This window comes from Engystomops pustulosus, chromosome 4, assembly GCF_040894005.1.
Source record: "Engystomops pustulosus chromosome 4, aEngPut4.maternal, whole genome shotgun sequence".
NCBI classification, from domain to species: Eukaryota; Metazoa; Chordata; class Amphibia; order Anura; family Leptodactylidae; genus Engystomops; species Engystomops pustulosus.
In genome coordinates, this window is record NC_092414.1 from 140093925 (window position 1) to 140120818 (window position 26894).

The following is a 26894-nucleotide window of genomic DNA, read 5'->3' on the forward strand; positions in this document are numbered from 1 at the left end:
CTTCCCTGCTGTGCGGATTGACTTCCTCCTCTTCCATCAGGTCAGGCATCTAGTGCAGGCATTACAGTGTGATGTCACGGCTCCGCCTGCACCAGGACGACAATGTCCTGCACGCCTCTCCCTCTATGGTAGAGTGGGGAACGCATTGTTCCGTTTGTCATAGACGCGAGTCTACTGGAATGTTTCAGAATAGCCGGGAAGCCTATTCTGCACACCTTTTGTGGGCGACACGGATGGTCGTGTCAGCCACACTGTTAACCACCAGTGTGAGAGACTAGTGATGACCTGTGTCTGCAGATGTGCTGAAGTCATTCAAAGCAAAGGCCTGTGCAATTCCTACTAAGTAGTGACTATTGTAACTGTCAGGGCTGTGAGTCTGTGGACCATCTGGACGACCGCAAAGCGGGATGGTCTTGCTGCGGCGGGGTACCACCAGGTCGTTCCACAGGTGTGACTAGCCCGCTGTGGCAGCCAAGGTAGTAATGTAGGACAGTCTGTACCCGGAGTGACAGTGGGAGAACAGCACAGGAAGACACAATAGGACTCATGTCAGGAAACAAAGGAGCTGGCACACGCATCAGGAACACAGGAACAGACTGGCACACTGGACAGAATACACAGGAACTCAGGATACCCAGGAACGCAGGATACACAGGATGGCTTTCTCTTCAGGGAAATGGCTTGAAGTTCCGGTGGGGAATGATGGGAGTCGCTGGATTAAATACCAACCTGGAAGTGGCCAACGCCAATCACCGATGCCCTGGCCCTTTAAATCTTAGAGCTCCGTTGCACATGCCCCCGCTTCCAGAGGCCTAGTCTGGACAAGAACAGCAGGAGAGTGGAGAGGTAAGCTGGGGCAGGGGTAGTGGGGCCAGGACAGGGGGCACGGGTGAACCCGCGTTCCGTGACATGGATCGTAGGGGAGCCCGTGACAGTAACCTTCAGAAAATGTAATTATCATCTTTCTCTTTGCTGTGCTCTTACTATTATCATCCAGTTTTTTGAAAGTTTTTTTGTTGATATACTTTGGTTATATTGCAAAACACTGTTCTAGGGGCATGGTGCAGCCCTTACAAGAAAAAATCCATCAAATGTTGATCGGTACAGATTATATTATTTATGAAAAATTCTAATGATTATACATTGTTCTCTAATTTTGATCTTCATCATAGATTCCAGCATTTATATTTCTGTGTGCATTTATTCTATATCTTCACCTATTTTATTGCGAACCGGGCCAATTTATGTTATTCCAGTGGGGGAAAGGCAGCAACATCTCCATATGACCATTTAAGGATCAGATGGAGGACCCTGAATACAACAATTGACATGCCCCTGGGAATTTTTAACTTTTTGTTCCTCTATGAGAGGTCTTCACTCTTGTGTGATTATGTTCTTTTCTTTCAGCCAGAAAACATTATGCTGTTGGATAAAGAAATTGCAGTTCCCCATATAAAGCTCATTGACTTTGGTCTGGCACATAAAATTGAAGATGGGGTGGAGTTTAAGAATATATTTGGCACACCAGAATTTGTAGGTATGTGTATAATGTAGATAAATTAATATTATATATATACATATATATATATATATATATATATATATATATATACACTCACCGGCCACTTTATTAGGTACACCATGCTAGTAACGGGTTGGACCCCCTTTTGCCTTCAGAACTGCCTCAATTCTTCGTGGCATAGATTCAACAAGGTGCTGGAAGCATTCCTCAGAGATTTTGGTCCATATTGACATGATGGCATCACACAGTTGCCGCAGATTTGTCGGCTGCACATCCCTGATGCGAATCTCCCGTTCCACCACATCCCAAAGATGCTCTATTGGATTGAGATCTGGTGACTGTGGAGGCCATTTGAGTACAGTGAACTCATTGTTATGTTCAAGAAAGCAGTCTGAGATGATTCAAGCTTTATGACATGCCGCATTATCCTGCTGAAAGTAGCCATCAGATGTTGGGTACATTGTGGTCATAAAGGGATGGACATGGTCAGCAACAATACTCAGGTAGGCTGTGGCATTGCAACGATGTTCAATTGGTACCAAGGGGCCCAAAGAGTGCCAAGAAAATATTCCCCACACCATGACACCACCACCACCAGCCTGAACCGTTGATACAAGGCAGGATGGATCCATGCTTTCATGTTGCTGACCCTACCATCCGAATGTCGCAGCAGAAATCGAGACTCATCAGACCAGGCAACGTTTTTCCAATCTTCTACTGTCCAATTTCAATGAGCTTGTGCAAATTGTAGCCTCAGTTTCCTGTTCTTAGCTGAAAGGAGTGGCACCCGGGGTGGTCTTCTGCTGCTGTAGCCCATCTGCCTCAAAGTTCGACGTACTGTGCATTCAGAGATGCTCTTCTGCCTACCTTGGTTGTAACGGGTGGCGATTTGAGTCACTGTTGCCTTTCTATCAGCTCGAACCAGTCTGCCCATTCTCCTCTGACTTTTGGCATCAACAAGGCATTTCCGCCAACAAAACTGCCGCTCACTGGATGTTTTTTCTTTTTCGGACCATTCTCTGTAAACCCTAGAGATGGTTGTGCGTGAAAATCCCAGTAGATCAGCAGTTTCTGAAATACTCAGACCAGCCCTTCTGGCACCAACAACCATGCCACATTCAAAGGCACTCAAATGACCTTTCTTTCCCATACTGATGCTCGGTTTGAACTGCAGGAGATTGTCTTGACCATGTCTACATGCCTAAATGCCGCCATGTGATTGGCTGATTAGAAATTAAGTGTTAACGAGCAGTTGGACAGGTGTACCTAATAAAGTGGCCGGTGAGTGTATATATATATATATATATATTCTGTAATATTGTTATTTAGGCTGTTAAAAATGTATCTCCATAGAAGCTTATTTAACTTTATGACCATATGTTTGTTTGGAGGGCTACGGTTGGCTGCGGAGTGGGCCGGTATGGGGCATTCCTGCCCCGTGCCTATGTACTTGCTAAAGAGAACTGTGCCTCTTGATGTATCTGCCATAACAATGGGGGCGTGGCCTTTATCATACGCTGCATACAATAAATTCCCCCCACGTCCCTACTGATTGGGGGTCATTTACTAAGGGCCCGATTCGCGTTTTCCCAACATGTTACCCGAATATTTCCGATTTGCGCCGATTTTCCCCTGTATTGCCCCGGGATTTTGGCGCACGCGATCGGATTGTGATGCATCGGCGCTGGCATGCACGCGACGGAAATCGGGGGGCGTGGCCGAACGAAAACCCGATGGATTCAGAAAAACCGCCGCATTTAAAGAAAAAATGTGTCGCGAAAATTGCACTTACCTTCACTCAGCCCGGCTCGGTGTATTCCAGCACGTTCCAGGGAACTTCGGAGGAACTGCCTTAATAAATCCCGGCCAGACCCGAATCCAGCACAGAGAACGCGCCGCTGGATCGCGAATGGACCGGGTAAGTAAATCTGCCCCATTGAGTTTCAGGATTGAAAGGACACATTGCTAACTAGTTGTTACCATTTACCGTGACATGTGTGTCATACACAGAAAACAGTAGACACAAGGTTGCCTTTCAGATCACTCAGATCATTTTCAAAGCTGTAAAGGAAAGTAAATTAAAGACTTTAATAATGTCCTAAGTGCTTATTTCTCTCATGTAGGACAGGATGTCTCTGGTAGCAGCAATATTTTTGTCTGTCTAAAAGCAAATGTTCTTGTAATACAAAATATTGTAAATTTCAGCTCCTGAAATAGTAAATTATGAACCACTGGGACTGGCTGTAGACATGTGGTAAGTTTTTTGTTTTTTATAACAAAAAATATAAGATATTGCCAAAAGGACCTTCTCTGTTATACTAAGGGTAATGCTTCTCTGTTTTAGGAGCATTGGTGTGATCACATATATATTGTGAGTATCAACTTTTACTCTACTTAAAGCATAAAACATTATAATGATTTTACCAAATTCTCATTTCATTCTCCCTTTAAAAACAAACAGAACAATTCCCATATTGTGCTGCTTGCTCTTTTCTTTCCAAAGTTATGGCATTTTCTTTTCTAAATGTGTTTGACAAAAATCTTTCTTACTAGTGGCGAAGTGGTCAGAGAATAACCTCCTCCTGTATCTGTCCTGAAGCTGAGTCCAATTCACTTTGCCCACAGATCCCATGATGCCTTGTGGTCATTCTTAAAGTAAAATCCACTGCATAGTGCACATCCAGGATGTATATGGTGACTAGCCTGTCAGCTTTTATCACATGCAGGAACATGGAACATGTAAAAAGTTGTAGAAATCATAAGTAAGGAAAGAAAGCTACAACACTTCTTTTAAATCCATCATTCTCTGACTAAAGAACACCTTGTTTTTTCACTGGATTTAAAAGGAGTGCTGTAGCTTTCTTCGTTTCCTGATCCATGGTGGTTCCTTGCAACAGGGACCAACAGCGGCGGGCACCCCGACTTCATTTACAGACCCCATTGATCATGATAAGGAGTGCTGTTTGATTTCTTATGATTGGACTTAGAAATCATAAGTAAAACAGTTACATGAAGTATATAGTCTGTACCGTGTGAGCACTAAGGGTTAATAGCTTATCTGCACAGTGCTGATAGTGTGGAGTACAAGATGGGGGAGGGCTGCAGCGTGAGGTAAAGAAAGAGACAGAGAAAGTTCTGTAGAATCACAGGCTGGATTGAAGGGAATGAAGAGACTTCATTCATAATGAACAGGGGAGATCTTACACCTCACTATTCTGTGTAGAAGACATCTGTATCCACAGATTTGGACACACTCAACTCTAGTACTGCACACAGAGAGCACAGGCACAGTCTCTGTGAGCAGGGAGTAGCAGCCCCTCCCCCATATCACTCGGAATCTAGTTTACAAATGTACTGTTCATAAGAAAGACCAGAAAAGCCAGAAGAGGACCTAGTGCAAGAGCCGGGCTAAACTGAAGAGGATAGCAAATACACTGCTTACATAGGTAATCAGGATAATAGACAAAGTCGTTCTACTCCCAAGAGCTGTTGAGCTGTGAAAAAAGAACTTTACAGCTGTGATTTAAATTGTTGACTTCTGCAACATATATTAAAGAGCAAATCAAACAGTTCAATAAAACTACTATTCATTGGTAGCCTAATAGATTGGAAAGGAAGCTAATATAAATTAAGTGTTTAATACTTAATTGTGTAAGTGTTGCTTGTTTGCTGATTCCCATGACATCATGCAAGCAGCTCTCAGACCCTTAACTTGTTGGCAGACAGGAAACAAGAGACAATATAAGTGGATTTTGCTTCCTGACTTTGTACAACTTAGAACATCCTGAAATGTCTGGCCTGTACAAGCACATGAAACAGTGTCCACTAGAATCAAGTTAATATTAGATCAGAATCTAAAGCAAGTAGATGGTCCTCCATCCGTCCGCTGATTGTAGGGCAGGTTCTACATGTAACTATACAGTCAATCACTGCTCCAGTTTTCTGTCGGACTTTGCACGTTCTTTCATGTGCAAACTGCTTGCAAATGTTTTTAAGAAGTGTCCACGCCACATATGTGGCACACGTGACCCTTTTGCATCGTAGCTGCACTGATCTTCATGCAACACAAATTTCGTCATTGAAATGGTCTGGCGCACAGTTGTGCTGTGCACCAAAATAAGTTGGTCACTCTGTCGGGGCAGGGCAGGGAGCACCAAATTCATGAAGAACAGGCGCCAAGCTTCACATAGTGCACTGTTTTTAGTAAATGTGCCCTAGTGTACATAGATAGATAGACACATGGACAGACAGACCGACCAGTGTGGTCTTTCTTGATACTATAATCTTTTTTAATTTACTGTCCATTTTCAGTGTGATTTTTTTATCATCCAGGTTAAGTGGAGCATCCCCGTTCTTGGGAGAGAACAAACAGGAGACACTTTCCAACATTTCAGCAGTAAACTATGAGTTTGATGAAGAATTCTTCAGTCATACGAGTGATTTGGCTAAAGACTTCATCAGGAAGCTGCTTGTGAAGGACACAAGGTGACAAACAATGACAAAACATGTTTATATAAAGTTATTTAGTAAAATAAACAAATAATGTGGGTTGCCTGCATAGTTTCCTAGAAGACGTTTTATTTAGTTTTCCTAAACACTGGTATGTAACATTTTTGGGTCTAGCGTGTAAGGCAAATGTGTGCTATCTATCAACACCCGTCATTGTTGGGGGCAGAATGAAGTCCATGGGGTGGAAAATAACTATTTGGATAGCAAAGAATTTATTATTGGTAAAACCACATGAAATACATCCTTTGTGAAGTTAATTATTTAATTCCTTGAGACAATAGGAAAGGGCATAAAAAACTGAAAAGTAATTATCCGGCAAATTAACATTTTATTTTAGATCTAAGCTTGTGCCGCATGTAACATTCCCAGATTGTAATTATTGCCTTGCCATTTATGGAAGTAGAGAATCAGTAATTAGAGCTATGTATAGGATTTAGTGATATCCAAACTAGAGTGTAATAGACCTAAGGACCATATCATAGGGGGGTCAGCTGTTAAGCTATTGGTGTGTTAGTGATGTGTTGAGGTTTATATTAAAAAGGCTGGTTGTTCAAGAAATTGTAAGTGTCAAGTCAAATTAAGCAAATTAGTCAAGAACTCTGGCAAAAAAAGTACAAAGAGATAAGGATAAATAATTATAAACCTTTAGGCTACATTCAGACGGCCGTTGCCCGCCGTACCACATTTCAGGTTTCAAACATAAAGATAAAAAAACTGTAATTTTTTTGGTGAAGAATTGGGACACAATAGTGATGTTGAATGAAATGTATTGCATATTTTAAACTTTTGTAAAACATAATAAACTGAAAAGTGGGGCTTGAAATATAATTTGGCCCCAAGTTTATTACAACTGCAAGTGGCTTGGGGTATCACGTCTGTATCAGTTTTGCACACCAAGAGACTGAAATTCTTTCCGATTCTTCCTTGGAAAACAGTTTGAGCACAGTGAGGTTGGATGGAGAGCCTTTGTGAACAGCTGTTTTCAGCTCTTTCTACAGATTATCAATTGGATTCACGTCTGGACTTTGGCTTTCTTATACATGGATACATTTATTTGTGAACCATTCCATTGTAGATTTTACTTTATGTTTGGGATCTGTCTCAGGTCTTTAGCAGACTCCAATAAGTTTTCTTCCAGAATGGTCCTTTATTTGGCTCCATCCATCTTTCCATCCATTTTAACCCTGTCCCTGCTAAAAGAAAAGCTCAAACCATGATGCTTCCATGACATGTGTGACAGTGGGTATGGTGTGTTCAGGTTGATGAGCTCTGTTGCTTTTACGCCAAACATATTGTTTGGCATTGTGGCCAAAAAGTTTGATTTTGGTTTCATCTGACCAGAGCTCCTTCTTCCACATGTTTGGTGTCTCCCAGGTGGCTTGTGGCAAACTTTAGACAAGACTGATGAAAGTGGAGACTTGCGCTAGCTCCGCCTCATCTGGGCCTGTCCCGCCACACATTCTGCAAGGGGCTGACTGTGCAGACGCGAGAATGGCTGATGCAGTCAGCGATTGATGACATCTGCAGGGGGGATGAGGCAGGGGACGTCAGTATTCCAGGTGAGGGGCGGTATTATAAATTTAAAAAATTACACACGGAGGAGCGGTTTCCCTATTGTGAAGGAGGGGGGGGAATTGTGCCTCTTCAGCCACTCCCAGGGGACAAATAGACTGGTCACAGAGCACATGGCTTGAAAGATAATATATAAATTATCTTATTTTCTGTAAAACTGATTTTTTTTAATACAAAAACTGTTTGGCAGTGTATGTACCATGCTCTACGGGGACTGGGGGGGGGGGGGGGATTCTGTACAACAAATGTCATTCACCTGTTGAGGTAATATCTTTCACTTGTGAAAATAAGAAACTGCACCTAAAACCACCTCAAAACTGATTGTGATGCAGTTTTAACTGCAACATGTGACTGTACCCTGAGACTATCACAGAGCAGGTGTATTTATATGGAGATTTGATTACACACAGTGGATTATATTTATCATCAGTCATTTAGGACAATATTGGATCATTCAGAGATCCTCACTGAACTTCTGGAGTGAGATTGCTGCACCGAAAGTAAAGGGACTGAACAATATTGCACGTCCCACTTTTCAGTTTATTATTTTTTACAAAAGTTTAAAATATCCAATAAATAAATTTTGTTCCACTTTACAATTGTGTCCCACTTGCTGTTGATTCTTCAAAAAAAAAATCACAAAAACTGTTTGAAGCCTGAAATGTGGCAAAAGGTAGAAAAGGTCAAGAGGGTCGAAAGTTCCTATGAAAACAATTGAAAAAAAAATGAATATGTCTAGTACAAAGGATGGTAAAAAATATGAACTGCAACTGTTATGTGTACTTCAAGTGTATATGTGCCTGTGACTAGTGCAGCGGGTGAGTAATTAGTGAGTTAGTTCATGTTAGATAGGATAGATCACTTAAATAAAACTACATTCTAGGGTGCCCCTCTTTATATTGTCATTCAAAATCTGTATTAATATTTTCTTTAGGAAACGTCTCACTATCCAAGAAGCTCTTTCACACCCATGGATAACAGTAAGTGTAACAATCTTGTTATCCGTGCATGAGAGTGATGAGTAGCATGTAAGATACCATCAAGCAGCCAGCTATTTAATATTGTTAGGATTTGAGTGTTGTAAACTTGTATGGCACTTGCATTTATGTTTCTAACTAATTTAATCAATATGGTGAATTCATGATAAAATGCAACTATAATACTCTACTAAAAGACTGATATATAACGGAAATGGTTAAAAGCATGATACATTGTTGTGTAGGGTTATTGGATGTAGTATCAGTGGATATATATAGTATATATTGGAGGGCTTCTTTGATACAATTAAAGGAACACAAATTAAATGTTAAGTTTTAACCATTTTCCATTATATCAGTGATTTTGTAACTAATTTAAAATATGTAATTTATCATCTGTTTTGTCAGTGATTTGATACTTATTTCAATTGGTCACTGTTTTGCTGTGTCTGTGGAAGCCTCACTTTCTTACACCCTGACCCAAAGAAGTGGATTCCTACTGACCTATTCACAAGTGAAAGTGCATGACCTTGTGTGCCATGTAATCTTCTTTCCATGAAGATGCCTATGGATTCCTAACTCAGCATGAGTTTGTGCACCCAAGTTTTCAGAACCACTTCTAGACTTGTTCTGGTATTTATGTCTCCTTTTTACTTTAAGACACTTCAATCCAAAGAAGAGAAAAAAATTCATGACACCAAGAGGACAGCCATGCGGAAACTGAAGGCTAAAAGACTGAAGGAATATACCATGAAGTCTCACTCCAGCATGCCACCTAACAACACTTATGTTAATTTTGAGCGCTTTGCACAAGTAGTGGAGGACTTGACTGGTGCAGATCAAATGCTCAATTCATTGGCTACAAACTATGATTCTCTACAGGAGGATGTAGAAGCCCTAATATCAATCTACAATGAAAAAGAGAGTTGGTATAAAGAAGAGAATGAGAATGTACGGCACAGTCTTTCCCAGCTCCGCTATGAGTGTCGTAAAGTGGAGTCTATGAAGAAGAACCTTAAACAGGACATCCGCTATGTAGAATACAATTTAGAAAGTGTTGCTGCAAGGTATACTGATCTAGAGTCACGATATGAAGCTCTGAGCAAAGAACTTACAGAGGACCTTAGAATGATACAGGAATTAGTAGGGGAATATCAAGGAAGCAATGTGGGTTATGAATGTGGAAACTTTGGTTCTGTATTCAACAGAGATATAAGTGAGTCTTTCATGAATCTTCTGAATGGATCATGCAATGAAGACCTTTTGGAACAACTAAATCTCAGAAACATAAACTCTAGATTGCAATAGGCCCCTTGATAAATGTGTTCATAAATGCATATATATATTCATATGTAGAAATATCTGTATAATCAATCATTTACATTCAAATATAGTAGATATTTTGTTTACAAAGTAGAATCTATTTTTTATGTATTTATTACAACAGAGTATGTACAATACCTTGTATGTACAATACCTTGATTATCCAATATCTTGAGTGTTCATATATAGTAGATTAACATTTACAAACCCACAAACTTAAGTGGGGTCAATCAATGTGAACAGGGGTTCACTGACTCTACCATGAAAACTACATTTAGAATGTTTAATACCTCAGGAACAAGAACTAGAGTAGAAATCTGTAACCTTAAAAAGTAGGTGCCAACAGCAACTTTTTGAATATGACCTTTCACTGGATCCATCAACTACAACTCTTTTCATCTTTTAAGGGGTACCACTCCGCTGATTCTGACGTAGTTGTAAATTTCTCTATGGCTGCCACTTTAATCAATATAATAAGTATAATTATTTTGTGATCTTTACTGTCAGATGGGCAAAGCCAGGGCAGGCCACTCATATGATAGCAGAGAACCACAATAGCTTATTAAATGCTTAATCTACCGTGAAGCTATGCTATTTAGACTCTCTACCTTCAGATGGGTGGCCCTGCACTGAAACAGACGCTGTCCATATAATAGTAGAGATTTGAAGATAATGATAGTAGTGGCTGTAGAAATAATTCCACCTTTGGGAGAATGGCTATTAAAGGATGTAAATTGTTGGGGTTGGTAAAGGTGGTGAATTTTCTACTTTCCCCAGTTCTTTACTACTATATGATTGTATATGTCCTACCGCAGTAAGAGTTGAATGGACACAGTTGCAGAAAACTCATCAGTGCCACCATATTTAAATGCTGGTCGATGCCTCCTGTGACCAGCAGGGTGACGATGGATGCAATGACGGCTGGGAACCTGTTAAAAACTTCCTTCGAATATCTTTGTTACAGGCTGCCGGACTGCAATAAAGTTGTATTGAGTATATTATATCAGTGATCAGTCCCCACCAGGGTTAAAGTTCACTAGAAGGTCTGAAATAATAAAAAAAGAATGTTCTAAACATTTTTAATGTTTTAAAAAATATATATAAAAAATTGAAAAATATAAAAATTCTAATCCCCAATTTCCCTAGAAAACATATAAAAATGAATGAAATCTTAATCAGGTATCACAGTGTCCAAAAATGTCTGATCTATCAAAATAAGAAAAAACATTATCGGCATTAGAATATGGCAAAACTAAGAATTTTTTTCTTTTGAATGAAAGAGTTAAATTTTAACCCCTTAGCGCTCCGCGCCGTAGCTGTACTGCGCAGCTTCCGACGATTAGCGCTCAGCGCAGTACAGCTACGGCGCAGAGCGATGCCGGTTCAGCGCTGCATAGCAGCCGAACCGGCATCGTTAGCCGCGGGATTTCAGCGGTAATTTACCGCTGGCATCCCCGGCTAACACCCGCGGTCGGAGTGGGCTCCGATCGCGGGTGTTTAACCCGTTAAATGCCGCGGTCAACGCGACCGCGGCATTTAACTTGCCTTCTGGGGGTCTTTACCCCACGATCGGCCCCCCCACACCGTTTTCGGGGGGGCCGATCGCTGTTTTGGCTCCTCTGGGGTCCGATCGGGACCCCAGAGAAGCCTGGAGGGTTTACCTTTAAGATGGCGTCTGTGACGTCATCTTAAAGGCAAAGTGTCAGCCTATGCATCTGCATAGGCTGGCACTGATAATACCCTGCAATACATTAGTATTGCAGAGTATTATCAAGAACAAGCAATCAGATGATTGCTTGTTCATATCCCATGGTGGATCATGTAAAAAATGTACAAAATAATGTTTTTCAATAAAAAATTACTTTATAAATCACTAAAAATGCCCATAAGCCCCAAAACATATAAAGAGACATATAACGCTCAAAAAAGTCTAAATCATAACACAAACCCCACATATATAGTATCACCGCGTCCGTAACAATCCATAGAATAAAACTAAATATCTATTGAACCCATATGATGAACGCCGTAAAAAAAAAACGTCAAAAACCCGCCAAAAATTATGATTTTTACCTATTATATCCCACTAAAAATGCAATAAAAAGTGATCAACAAAACATATGTACTCCAGAATGATATTGTTGCAAAGAACAACATGTCCCGCAAAAAACAAGCCATCAACCAGCTCTGTAGCCAAAAACGTAACAAATGTTATGCCACTTGGAAGACAGCGATGCAAAAATGATAGATTTTTCCCCACATTAGGGTTTTATTTGGCAAATTTAGTAAAACATAAGAAAAAATATTCATGTCTGGTATCCCCGTAATCGTATCGACCCATAGAATAAAGATAACAGGATTATTAGGCTGTACGGTGAACACGAAAAAAAAAAAAAGTAAAAAATCCAGTACAGAATTGATGCTTTTCTACTCATGACCTCAAAAAAAAGTTCCAAAATTTTCAACAATAAGTGATACCAACCCCAAAATGGTAACACTGGAAAAAGCATCTCGTCCCGCAAAAAAAATGCCGTCACATGGCCCAAATAACGGAAAAGCGAAAATTTTATAGCCTTCAAAAGGGGGCAACGAGAAAACTAAAATCCTGGCAGCTGCAGGGTGCTCCTTCCCTTCTGCGCCTCGCTGTGCCCCCATAACACAATTAATGTCCACATGTGGGGGGTCGCTGCACTCAGGGGAAATTGTAGAACAAATTTTATGGTGAGTTTTCTCTTTTTATCTTTTGGAAATGTGTAAATTTTAGGGCTAAATGAACATATAACCGTCAAAATTTGACCATTCTAAATTTCACCGCCATTTTGATTCAATTACTATGAAGATCTCAAGGGGTTAACAATCTTTGTAAATGCTGTTTCTGATAGTTTGTGGGGTGCAGATTTGAAAATGGGTTGTTATATAGGGGGTTTTGTTGCTAAATATGTAAAATTTGATTTCAAACAGTATTTATCCCCAAAATAGTCAATTCCGAAAATACGGAAAATCGCTATTCGATTTGTAGGCCGCGTGACGTAAAAATAAATTATCCAAACTTTTCAAAAATTATGAAAATGAAAAGTAGACAAATGGGAAATGTTATTCTGCAACTTATTTAGGTGGTAAATCTATCTGCCTGAAAACGCGGTGATTTTGAATTTCGAAAATGGCAAATTTTTCTAAAAATTCATCATTTTTTTCTTTTTTTTGTAAATAAACGCAAAACTAATCAGCCAAAATTTACCACTAAAATGAAGTACAACATGTGGGGAAAAAACAATCTCAGAATCGCTTTGATAAGTAACAGTGTTCAAAAGTTATTACCACAGGAAGAGACACTGGTCAAATTTCAAAAAAAAGTTGCGAGCCTTAACCTGCAAACAGGCTGCGTCCTTAAGGGGTTAAAACCTATATAAATGTGGTATGTTTGTTATTTTTCCACTTAATAAATAAAGGGGAGTTGTTATTTGGACGGCACAGGAAAATATATGGACAACATAGGAAAAAACAAAACCTGTAGGAATTTGGCACAACTGTGCTTGTCACGGGTGCTCCTGTGATCCCTGCCTCAGATCGTGGGCGCACCCGTGTCCCTCCCTGTGCCCCCAGAGCCCAGTGGAACTTATCTCTTCTGGCTCCAGCGGCGATCTCTCTGGCTCCCACGGCTCGGTGCCTGCGCCAGCTCGCAGAAGTTTAAAGGGCCAGCGCGGCTATAATTGCTGATGGCCTGCTATAAGTGCCGGCCTCTTCCTGTGACCCTTGCCAGATCTTCAAACCATCCCCTGAAGAGAAAGTCCCCGTGTATCCTGTTGTCCCGTGTGCCAGTCTGTTCCTGTGTTCCTGATCTGTGTGCCAGTCCGTTGCTGTGTTCCTGATCCGTGAGCCAGCTCCTGCGATTCCTGACGTGAGTCCTAGTGTGCCTTCCTGGGCTGTTCTCCCACTGTCACCCCAATTACAGACTGTCTCCTGCATTACTACCTTGGCTGCCACCGTAGGCTAGTCGCACCTGTGGAACGACCTGGTGGTACTTCGCCGCAGCAAGACCACCCCCCTTTGCGGCGGACTCTGGTGCAGACCAGGTGCCACTTAGACTCCGGTCCCAGGTGTCGGCTAGTACCATCTCCCACGGTGGTCCAGAGGGTCCACAGACTCCCAGTCCTGACAGTAAGATCTGGCCATGGACTCCGGCATGGAGCCATGTCAGATACTGGCAGAACTTTCCGGTGTTGTCGCCCAGGAGTTGCAGCAGATTGCTGCCCAAGGAGAACTTTTAGGCCAAGTCGCTTCCGCTCTCCAACAGCTGCTTGACTCTCAGCCTCAACATCAGGCCCTTGTGACTAGAGCCTAGGCTGAGACTATCTATGCCCAATAAATACAATGGAGATCCCAAACTGTGCAGAGGATTCATCACCCAGTGCTAGCTGCATATAGAGTTAATGCCATCACAGATTGTCAGCGAGCTCTACAAGGTGGCGTTCATCATTAGACTCCTCTCTGGGAAGGCCCTGGCCTGGAATAATCTAGTTACAGCCACCCATACCACTTTCCTGCAGAGTTTCCCTGTTTGATGAACCAGCACGAGTCTCCTCAGCTGAAACAGCACTACTGAATCTACGCCAAGCAGACTCATCTGAAGGTGAATAAGCTGTCCAGTTCTGCACCTTGGCATCTGAACTCTGTTGGAACGATTTGGCCTTATGTGCCACCTTTAAGAAAGGACTGACCTCACGGGTTAAAGATGCACTGGCTGCCCGGGATCTGCCATCTACTCTTAGTGGTCTTATCACCTTGACCACCCGGATAGATGTGTTATTCTTGTAACGAGCTGAAGAGTTCCGGCACGAGCGACCTCTAGTCCGGCTTCCATGTCTGCCTTGGTTGGCTGCGGTCTTCCAGAAGTCATTCCAGCCTCCGTTCGTACAGTCTGCAGGTAAACCTATGCAGGTTGATAGAGCACGATTTATGCCTGGGGAATGTTCTAGACGTTTCCAAGAAAACCTCTGTCTGTACTGCGCTGGTCCCAAACACCTCATCAGGACTTGGCCAGCACCTAGGGCTTCTGGGAGAAGTGTCCCTAGGTGTGAATTCACATCTGACTGGAGAGGGTCTGGAAAACAGGAAAAAAAAAAGTTTTAAAAAAAAGGAAATCCAAAACAGGATAAAAATTCTAATCATCCCTTTCTTTAGAACTGATATAAATATAAATAAACAGCAAAAATCATTACACATGTTAGGTATCGCCGCGTCCCAAAATGTCTGATCGATCAAAATATAATAACTGTTATTCCCAGCGTTTAAACCCGTAATGGATAATAGCGGCAAGTCGAGAATGCCACTTTTTTGCCATTTTGCTAAATTAAAAAAAAATTATCAAAAGGCCATACAGTCCTCAAAATGGTAGCAATGAAAACGTCATCAAAAATCACAAAAAATTCTCTGTACACTGAAGTATGAAAAAGTCATTAGCTCCAGAAGATAGCAAAATTTTAAAAATTATCCCATGATCGTACCAACCAAAAGAATAAAGTAGACATGTAATTTGCGCACAGTAAAAGCCGTAAAATCCAAGCCCAAAAGAAAATGGCGCAAATGCAATTTTTTTACCAACTTCACTGCATTTGGAATTTTCCCGATTCCCAGTACACGCCATGGGGTATTAAATATGAAGTGCAATTTGTTACACAGAAAACAAGATTTTTAAATGGAAAAATAAAAAAGTGGATTTTTGAAGGTGGGGAGTGAAATATTAAAACTCAAAAACTAATTAGGGCCTGGTCGTTAAGGGGTTAATAGTGTAAAATAGTAACATTTATGTAGACATGGAGAGACTGTGCGTTATAGTCATGTATGCTTGTCACTCTAACTGGCATTTAAATGAAGTAAAGATATTTCTATTACTTATACCAGATCTTGATTGGCTTCCTTTAATCCACTAGTTCAAAACTAAAACAATTTGTGTGAGTGAAGTTTGGTGAAGATTATGGCTTCAAGCTACCGTATATACTCCAGTATAAGCCGACCCAAATATAAGCAGAGATAGCTAATTTTACCACAAAAAAACTGGTAAAACCTATTGACTCGAGTATGAGCCTATGGTGGAAAAATGCATTTGTCACAGCCTCCACCCAGTATATAGCTAGCCACCCTCCTAGTATATAGCCAGCCTTCTTCTCCCAGTATATAGCCAGCCATCTGCCCCAGTATATAGCCAGCTAGCCCCCTTCCCCCAGTATATAGCTAGTCCATGCTCCCAGTATATAGAGAGCCAAGCCATACCGCCCAGTATATTGCTAGCCAGCCACCTGTCTCCCAGTACATCGCCAACCACCCCATACCCCCAGTATATACCCCGCAAGCCCCCAGTATATAGCCTGCCAGCCTGCAGAATATAGCCTGCCAGCCCCTGTCCCCACTGTATAGCCAACCAGCCCATGCCCTGGGTATTAGCCACAAGTGACATCTAGCACCTTCCCACTGAGCTCCCTTTTAGCGGGAACTCTAAAAACCCACAAATTCCTGGGCACCGTCCTCCTCTGCCATCTATCAGCCCCTCCAATAGAGACCTTGTGTGTTTCTGATAACCATTGCAGTCAAACAAATGTACAAATTAACAAATCATTCAAGCCATGAGTATGTGTGATTATCCCTCATCCTGAGATGTAGGAGAACAAGAGTTCATGTGGATTTCCCATCAGACAGACTCTCCAATATGGTAGGCTATAGATGTTGGTGGATTGACTAAGAAAAAAAAACATATTTATTTATATTTTATGATAGTTCTTATTTAATTTGTTAGTTCTGTATTTAGAGGCAAATATTATATTGCTGGGGCCCCATGAAGCTTAGTCTGGTAGCCCTTTTGGTGTAAAGCACAACCACAAATGGTAAGGAGTCTATTGCTCCCTGCTCTGCAATAACTTTAAAGTGGCTTTCTGAGGATGCGAAAACATTTAAAACACACAGGAAGGTGGTAGGTGAGGATAAATAGACTGCCTTTAAGCACTTTTTGCCCCACCCCCATCTCTGGGATCCCAGGCAATGGGGTGGGTTGTATTTGTTCCTGAATATATTGAAGCTTATTTACTAAGGGTCTGCGGATCGCATTTCCATCGCACTCTTCATAGTATTCGGGATTTGTGCGGCCATGACAGGTATTTAGAAGGGAACTTGTGTCGCACGTGGATTTTGGAGCAGCAAATGTGTGCAGAAAATCTTCAACTCCAACTTCATCCAGAACTTCATCTACAATTTACACACTTTGTTGATTATCCCTGAAGAAATAAGACTATATATCAGTATATGTTGTAGCTTTATTGTGAAAAAATACGTTAATATCTAGGATGTAGGTGGCGCAGCTGTGTAGATGTAAGTCAGTGGTATAGTTGTAAGGTTTATTTACTTGAATTGGTGTAAATTGGTTGTTTTGTACAATCTAATTGGGTAATCCAATGCTTTGTAATATGTCCTGCTCCAGCACACTTGTTCTTGTACTTTATTATAAACTATAAAGACTGAATGAAAATTCATATATAAACTACGCTTTAATCTGTTTTTCTACCCCCTTCTACAGCACTTAAGAGTTACAGTATGACGTGGTTATTTGTTCAAGAAGCCTTACAATGATGCACTAGTTTTATAGTAAAATTAACATTACTCTCAATGCCTTGACTACTTCATCTTTATGTATGTAATATATTGCACATATACCGTAATTCAGCATATATAGGTTGACTATAATGCTTTAACATTTCACTTGTATGTGCACCTGAAAGTATTGTATGGCCAATTTTGGTGACATAAGCTGGAGTCTTAATATACATGGAGACTACCATGTAAGGCATTTAGATGTTGCTCAGGTATTTATTTGGGTGTCCTAGAGGCATGATCTTTACATAACGGGCATGTATGCTACATACATTGGATGGCTGTTTAATACCTTTGTAACACGGAGGATTACCTTAGAATGATCCAGAAATCTAATCGACAGTTCTAATGATGGAAGTTCACTGGATCTATTGTTTGTGTTAAGATTCTGTTAAAGAATTATCTACAGAAAAAAGTGTTTAATATGGCCACACTGAGACCAGAAGGGCATCATTTTGGTCTCTTTCTGGTGAATGTCGACCTGTAGAAATGTGCACTTAGCCTTAGTCTGCAGTACTAAAAACTTGCACACAGAATAGAGCTGATCCAGCTGCTTCCTCAGGGTCATAGCTGAGGACAGGAAGCCAAGAATAATTTGTGGAATGTTCACTAAAACTATTTTAGAACAAGTTCTCCTGTGGTCAGTTTGATTTGTTTCATCTGATGGGTTTTACTTATACTATTTACAATTTTCGATCTATATCTGAGGAGCATATGCAATATTAATCTTCTAAAGGCGGTTCATACCCAAGACCAATACTTTGTTGGTTTCCAAGTCCCAAAGCAATAGTATATACTGTAACACATCTTTGTATTAAAGTATATATTTACCTCAGTATCCTTTCCATGGTGATATATATTACTTTATGTGCTGTGTCTACTAGAACATAGTACTCTCTCAATCCTTATATTACCCTCATTACGTATATTGCTGTGTTTAGTTGCTTCTCACCTGACCCCTGCAATATTTATCTGTTATTTCCTCAATATAAATGACTAAATGTTGACATTCCATCTTTACCTTACAGCCAAAAGATAAGAATCAAGTTCTTGTACGAAAAAAGTCTATTATCAACTTGGAGAATTTAAGAAAGCAATATATTCGGAGACGCTGGAAGGTAATACACTCCCACCAAACAAGTGGCTGTAATTTCTTTTGAAAAAGAATTTGACATCTCTTTATTTATACGATTTATGTATAAGAACTAGTTCCATATCTTTGATAAAATCCAAAATATAGCTTATATTGTCAGTTAAAGTTTTGTCCCACATTGCTGGGACAAGGTTCAGTGTAGCTTGCTGGGTCTGTACCGATAACATGTTGACCATTTGAAGCAAATTGTGTCAGGAACAAGCAGATCAGTCCTGGACTGCAGGCAAAAGTTGGATCATGAAGGCAACAGACACAGGAACAAAAATTTGGATGCACTAGTAAACTAATATTTGTCTAGCAAAATAAAATTGTAGCCCTAATCCAAGTTCTCTCTCTCCTAGTGCAACATATGTGGAGGTAACTACCTTCAAAGTCAATGTCTGACCCTTTAACAGGAATTTCAACATTTTTAGGATTTAAGCCTAACCAGGCACTGAACTTTATCCGAATACACATACAGCCTATTATTAACCTTTTATATTTCATTTATATGAAAACTATATTACATTAAATTTCATTGGCATATGAGATACTTTTTCAGGCATGAAAGCTTTAACAATTAAAGGAAACAAAATGTGCCAAGTGCAAGTAGTACAAGCCCCACCCTGAGATTAGGGCTAATTGCTTTAACTCAACAAGAACTATTCGGTTCTGATTACATCTGGAGGGTCAAAGTGTGAAATGTCAGCTTATTTATCAGATGACTATATGCAGGAAATGCTTTAGACATAAAAGTAACAAAGGGTTAACTAGTGTTTAAGTTGCAATAATTTTAGCTGGATTTTAGCTTTTTTGTTGCATTTTTAACTAGGGTCACAAAAACTGCTGCTAAATTCCCATGAGGGTGGATGTGCCATTAATCTGTTGTAATGCTTTTTATTGATCACAATCATAAAGCTTTGGTGGCTTAAAAAAAATACATGCGTATTTATGCGTCCTGCATTTAAGAAAAAACTTTGAGAACCCAGACAAATAAAGAGATTAGGTGACATGGCTCTGTGAGATTGAGCAACATTCTAGAAGGGCTTATTTTCACAAACTCAGGCCTACATGAATGGCGCTTTCGCAATTTATGTGATAATGCAGTTACAGTTTATGTAACAAATGTGAGTAATTTCTCCTACTTTATCTACAGTTATAAATATTAAATTCAGATATTTCAGCACATTTTGGTATATTAAAGGAAACCTACCATGATGAATCTACTATCAGAAGTGGATCTGATGATAGATTCCTCCTGCCTGCCTCGGCCTCTTATCTGTAATTTAATAATCTGGTAGGTTCCCGTTAACTAGCATTGTATAAGCTATGAGTACTAATTTTTTGGGTGAAGTAAAGAGTCAGTTTGACAAAGAAAGGCAATGGTTTGGCAGCAGTCACCATATTTCTTTACAGACATTTGAGACCGCTATTATGTCTGTAATTAGGAATATATACTAAAATGAATATACTTCACAATTTAAACTAGATTAGCGTATTAAACAAAACACTGTACAAACAAGGCTGTGTAAACTAACACTTGGGGCTCATTCACATGGCCGTACTGAGGGCAGTGATCTGGTTGCATGATTCCCAAACTAAAGGACATTTCCTATCATTTGTCAGATAAGCGCTGTGGCCGCTCGTCTGTGTCAATAAAGTGTCAATATTACCAATATCACAATTCAGCCGCCGTTCCTCTACCTAACACTATTATTGTATGTGAGAATCATTTCAAAAATTGCCTTATTACCTACTAATGGTGAATTATTCTCTTCTATGTGCATTCTCTTCCCAGTTGTCTTACAGTGTTGTATCCCTTTGCAATCACCTGAGTCGCTCCCTTAAGAAGAAAGTTCTTAATGAAGAAAAAATTGTGATGGTAATTGTTATTTTATAGTGTACTTACATCTACAGCTAGAACCATATACAGGCAGTCCCCGGGTTACATATAAGATAGGGTCTGTAGGTTTGTTCTTAAGTTGAGTTTGTATGTAAGTCGGAACTGTATATTTTATCATTGTAATCCCAGCCAGAACTTTTTTGGTCTCTGTGACAATTGGATTTTAAAAATGTTGGGTTGTCATAAGAACCAGGATTAACAATAAAGCTTCATTACAGACACCTGTGATAACTGTTATAGCTGTTTATTGTAGCCTAGGACTAAAGTACAAGAAATTACCAATATCCAGAGGTACGTTTGTAACTAGGGGCCGTATGTAAGTCGAGTGTTCTTAAGTAGGGGACCGCCTCTATATAGCTGTATAAATATATATATGTATACATTATAGGGAGTCTTCCAGATCCAAAACTATCTCACAATTACAATAAGGCTCTATTGTATACAGCACATCATAAGATGTGTAGAAATATCCTTTCCAATTCCCAGTAATCTGTCATTTTAGAGATAATGGGGCAGATTTATCAAGCAGTCTGAAAGTCAGAATATTTCCAATTGCCCATGGCAACCAATCACAGCTCCCCTTTAAAATATTCATGAGCACTGGTGAAATGAAAGCTGAGCTGTGATTGGTTGCCATGGGCAACTGGAAATATTCTGACTTTCAGACTGCTTGATAAATCTGCCCCAATGTTTTTATCTGTATGCAAATGTATGCAAATTAGGCAGGATCGTGCCTAATTGTGAATCCCTTTTCTTGTTTAAACACCTTATTCCTGGCAGTTATTGATCATGTAAAAAGATAGCACTGGGTGGTGACAGGCAAGATATAAATTAAAAACAGGAAACATGACCCTGCCCTAAAGCTCCAAACATTAACCAGCATATTACAGATTGATGGAAAACAAGAAAGGTATGTCTGGGTGGCTCATAAGGTGCCCTACATATTGCTGATTCTACATGTGGGATGATTTGGGAGTGGAAAGACGCATTTTAACAATCACTTACCACTGTCTTTGGTAAGAGAGCCTGAAGGAAGGTTATCCCACACTTTTCAGTCACCCTTCAGTACCATTATTTCATCACCTTAGTCCTTTAATAAGCTGTGAAGCCCTAGACCAGTGATGGCGAACCTTTTAGAGACCGAGTACCCAAACTACAACCAAAGTCCAGTTATTTACCGTGAAGTGCCAACGTGCCATTTTAAGCAGTAACTTATTGCTACCTGTTCTTCCACTTTTTTAATTGTATCAGCCGCCTGAGGCCACCAATACAGTTGAAAGAAGGTGGGCAAATTCAGACTATCATTGTAGCTTCCCTCCCGGGTCTCTCTGTACAGGAAGAATGGTGGGTCCAGCAGGATGAGCTCCAAAGATAATGCAGTTCTGTCAACACCTTCTCACTTTTCAAGCAGTTCCAAACAGTCAATGAAGTGTCGCTGTAAAATAGTACTGAGAGCAACATCTTATAAGTTGCCTGTGACTGTGGGAAAATTTAATGGATTTGGTCCTGTTTGGTGTACTCTGTCCTGGGCTGATGGCCTGAGTGCCCACAGAAAGGGCTCTGAGTGCCACCTCTGGCACCAGTGCCAGAGGTTCGCCATCACTGCCCTAGACTATATAAGGTATCGCAAAATTGCTGGTTTTTATATGTCATTTTTACATTCGTATGTCTTCTCAGATTTGAAAAATATTAGTGGCTTTTGCTCGAAATTACCTCATTAATGAAGTCAATCATAAACAACTTTTAATTACTGAAGGGAAAACACCCACGCATCTTCTGGTCTATTAGTGAACATTTCATGAAACGATATAGAATATGTTTTTATCCCTTACATTAGTCATTTTCATTCTATCCACAAAGATTTCTGCAGAGAAAGGAATGGCTTCTTTACGTTTGTATTTTTAACCTCCAAAAATGTATTCCAAATATCTAGGTAAAATACAGTGACCTACTGTATACATTATCATATATGTGAGTAGGCATGGTAGCTATCCATAAATGCCTGGAAAATATGTCAAAATAAGAGAATCTTTTCAGTGTCCTCAAAAATAATTGATTAGTCTGTGACTTTTTGATGCTGTAGGAATTTGTGTAGTTAAATATTATTTTTTGTAAATATAATGATCTATATGGGTATAAATGAGTCAATATTGATTCTGTGAGCATGTGTTGTTCTTATTCATTATCTTCCACAATCATTTTCCAGAATGTCTGTAAAAAATGTAGCTGTCCCTGATTTTTCTATAAGCTGTCCAGAAAAATAAAGTACAGGCAGTCCCCGGGTTACATACAAGATAGGGTCTGGAGGTTTGTTCTTAAGTTGAATTTGTATGTAAGTCGAAACTGTATATTTTATAATGGAAGTTCTAGACAATTTTTTTTCTTTTGCCCCAGTGACAATTGGAGTTTCAAAATTCTTGGTGTAATTGGACCAAGAATTATCAATAAAGCTTCATTACAGACACCTTACAGCTGATTATTGCAGTCTGGGACTATAGTAAAGCATACAGAGAGCTTCACCAGAGGTCACAGTGGGCAGAGGGGTCCGTCTGTAACTATGGGTTGTCTGTAAGTCGGGTGTCCTTAAGTAGGGGACCGCCTGTACTGTATATACTTAAGTATAAGCCAACCCAAGTATAAGCCGAGGCCCCTAATTTTACCACAAAAACCTGGTAAAACCTATATTTTTTTACTAGAGTATAAGCCGAGTTTGGGTTTTCAGCACATTTTTTGTGCTGAAAAACTAGGCTTATACTCAAGTATATATGGTAACATTTATTTCTGGTGTCAATTAATAGACCTTGAGGAGTGAACTTGATTTATCAAACCAGTTGGACTACCAGTATGCTTAACAGTATGTAGCATAATAGAAGATATTAGCACAAATGTTTTTGAAGCCATTTCATTGCCGGACATTGCTCTAATTTATGCCCGTTTTACGAATTTCAGTGTCTGCTGTTAGCACAGGCAGATATCCCCAATAGGATATCAGTCTGAATCTTTCAGTGTTGTTGTGGAGTAGCCCAAACATATTTGGCTTAAAAATGTTTCCTCATGAAGAATTTGTGGCAATGAGTTTGTAGCGGGGTATAAATAAACCAAAACTGATAACACTTCTCTTATCCTACATGCTGCCTGTGTCCAAGTTGGTCTTGATAGGCAGAATTGTTTTCTCAGGCTAAGATTGTGCACCACTACATCCAGTGACTGATTTGTGGTAATTCCTGGGATTCAAGACAAGCTCATTAAGTAGCAACCAGTGCGAGTAAAATAATGGCAGTAGGGTTAGTTTTAGTTCAGGCAATGGTAACAGTTTTTATTTAATCAATCAATAGACCTTAAACAGCAGTACATTTTAGAAGTGGAACTGATGATAGCAGTTACAGTGGTTATTAGTAAATATTCTGACCCCTTTAAATTTTTCACTCTTTGTTTGCAGCCAATTGGTAAGATCCAAAAAATTAGTTATTTTTTTGCTCATTAATGTACATACTCTGTACCCCATCTTGACAGAAAAAAAAACAAATGAATATATTTTTGTTCATTTATTAAACAAGAAAAACTAAAATATCACATAGTCATAAGTATTCAGACCCTTTGCTGTGACACTCATATTTAACTCACATGCTGTCCATTACCTTCTGATATTCCTTGAGATGGTTCTACTCCTTCACTGGAGTCCAGCTGTCCAACTTGATTAGAAAAGGCACACACCTGTTTATATAAGACTTTCTGTAGCCACTGTATGTAACAGTATGTCCTATCCCTTGTCCTCTCCAACAGTTTGTCCCTATCTCTTCGCTCCCCACCAGTTACCCCCAACCAGTCAAGCCCCACCACAACATAGGATTCCTGTCCCTTAAACCACACTCTTATTGCCCATCATCTGGTCTTCCATGTCCTATCAAGAGCTAGCTTTGCAAATCCTCCACCGACTCCAAACCTGGATATTATGTCCACTTGGTCTACTGTTCCTCTAAATTCCTCACAGTCCCACATTTCATATACACCTTCATCTCTATGTCATGGTTATCTATGTATACTCAAACATTACAAATCACTATTTAGCTATTATTTAAGTACATTAATGAAGTCAGCAAATTAAATTGTTGTCCTGGTGTGTTTCATTTTAGAGAAACTGTGCAAGTGATGTAGAGGATGATACAGAAGGAAGGCAAAGAATTCGGACGAGAAGAAGAAGCAGTGTATCCTGAGAAAACTTCACCTAGAGCGGGAGTACCGTGCCTGTGCCCCTGGTTATGGACAATGCAGGATTCTGTGCATGTAGATGATACTGAATAAAATTTCAGATTCATACTGCACATTTAACATTTACTTCCTCACAAAAGACAATGTGATTCAAAGAACCACAGTATATTCTATGTTCACCTGTACACAAAAACTATAGAGGACCTAGATGAGCAGAAGAGTTTACATTACAATGCTGTGCTCTATTTAACATACTCATTGGGCACTTACCAGTAGTCTTATTACTATTGACGGAATTATTTGTGAAAGTGTTTCTTTATAGAAATTGTATTCTATCTTCCGTTATTTGTAACAGTTTATAATGCTTTTTAATGTGTCAATATATAAAATATCTGCAGTACCACATCTGTGTAGGTATATAAAGCCATAAAACATGCCTTTTAGACAGGTTCATTTTCCAAAAGCCAATAAAGCTTTTGATCAATCAATGATTAAATGAAATTAACCAGTCAGTTAATTAAAGTAAAAAAAAAAACACTGAAAATACTCACCTACTCTCCTCTTCATCTTGATCCCGTCAGTGGTCTTTGGTATTCTTGACACGCCAGGATCACCTAAAAAAGGGACTTATAAAAAAGCAGCCCAGAGCTCAGGGATGCGATGTCAGGTGCTCCAGGATGCTAATTATGCACGCCCCCGCACCTTCCTCTTCCATGCAGAGAGATGGAGGTGACATCAAGTGAGAGGCATGAATTCACATATCCTCCCTCTCCCATGTTGGAGAGGCATGAATTCTCATCTCCTGCTTGATAGATGCCTCCCTCTCCCACGCCCGGTTCACCGAGAAAACAAAGTTATAATTAGCAGCATGGAGCGCGGAGACAAGATGTCCAGCGCTGTGGGCTGCTTATTATGCACGCCCTGCAAACCTCTGCTTTCCATGTTTGTTTTGTAGGTGTTCCCTGCGTGTCAAGCTTAGTGACAGGCAGCGCCGGGATCAAGGTGAAGAGGGACGGAGGTGAGTATTACTAGCCTTTTTTGTTATTTTTCGGTGGTTGATTTTCCTTTAATGCGAGATGCCAGTAGCTTTCCCACATTATCTTGTGAATAAAAGCGTGCCTTAGAACTCTTTCGAAGTCTTTCATAGATATACAGCAGACAGTGTCTGAGTTGATGGCAGAGCATTTGAAGCTGTTCTGCTAGCCCAGTGAAAGGAGAGTTAAAGGAAATCAATTCGGTATGTAGAGCAAGTACCCTGCACTACCCCTTGAGGATGCTCTCCTTAAAGGAAATCAACCACGTATAAAACATAAAATTCTGTATTTTTTTTTTTTTTTACTTTTTCTGACTGCTTGATTTTCTTTAACTCCTTATGACACGTGATGTAATATTATGTCACACGTCAGGTACGGATGCATGGAGAGGGCTCACAGGTTGAGCCATCTTCATAGCTGGTAAGTCTTTGCTGCATATTGCTAGCACCGATCGCCAATTACCGACAGCAAAGCTACCGACGGGTTCAAAAAATTACAATGTTCGATTGTAATGAATGAGGAGAAAAATCCTTATATACCGTCATACAGTAGTATTGCAGTATATGGTAGGATTGATCAGACAACCCAGGGTTAAAGTACCTTAGGGAGTCTGAATAATAGGAAAAATAAAAATATAAAAAGTTTAAAAAAATGTATAATAAAAAAACCTAAAAATTCAAATCACCACCCTTTCCCTAGAACTGATATATGGTAAAGATAAATAAACAGTAAAACTCGTAAACACATTAGGTATCGCCGCATCCAAAAATACCCGATCTATCAAAATATATAAAGTTTTTCACTGCGTTATAACCCCGTAATGGAAAATGGTGCCCAAAGTCGAAAATGGCACTTTTTTTTGCCATTTTAAAAAATATATAACAATCTATAAAAAGTGATCAGAGGGTTGTACAGTCCTAAAAATGAGAGCAAACATTTGAAAATAATTACACCACCCACAGCTCCGTCGAATGAAGTATAAAAAAGTTATTAGCGTCAGAAGATGGCAAAATAACATTTTTTTTGTGCAGGTTTTAATTTTTGTAAATGTATGAAAACACAAAACCTATACAAA

The 26894-nt window shown here is 39.8% G+C and overlaps 1 protein-coding gene across 5 annotated transcripts in view; it reads left to right on the forward strand.

Moving 5' to 3' along the window:
• Positions 1 to 25188, forward strand: part of DAPK2 (death associated protein kinase 2) — a 52192-nt gene extending 27004 nt beyond the window's left edge. For 2 of the 5 annotated variants that reach the window (XM_072147743.1, XM_072147741.1), the window contains 6 exons: positions 1408 to 1537; positions 3728 to 3776; positions 3867 to 3893; positions 5855 to 6007; positions 8538 to 8583; positions 9241 to 11207. In XM_072147743.1, coding sequence (XP_072003844.1) covers positions 1420 to 1537; positions 3728 to 3776; positions 3867 to 3893; positions 5855 to 6007; positions 8538 to 8583; positions 9241 to 9888 — 1041 coding nt within the window. In that variant the 5' untranslated portion in view covers positions 1408 to 1419 and the 3' untranslated portion in view covers positions 9889 to 11207. Of the gene's footprint in view, positions 1 to 1407; positions 1538 to 3727; positions 3777 to 3866; positions 3894 to 5854; positions 6008 to 8537; positions 8584 to 9240; positions 11208 to 18569; positions 18660 to 20471; positions 20556 to 24709 lie in introns of those variants that run through there. The other 3 variants (XM_072147740.1, XM_072147738.1, XM_072147739.1) reach the window with 3 other exon arrangements.
• The last annotated feature ends 1706 nt before the right edge of the window (positions 25189 to 26894 follow it).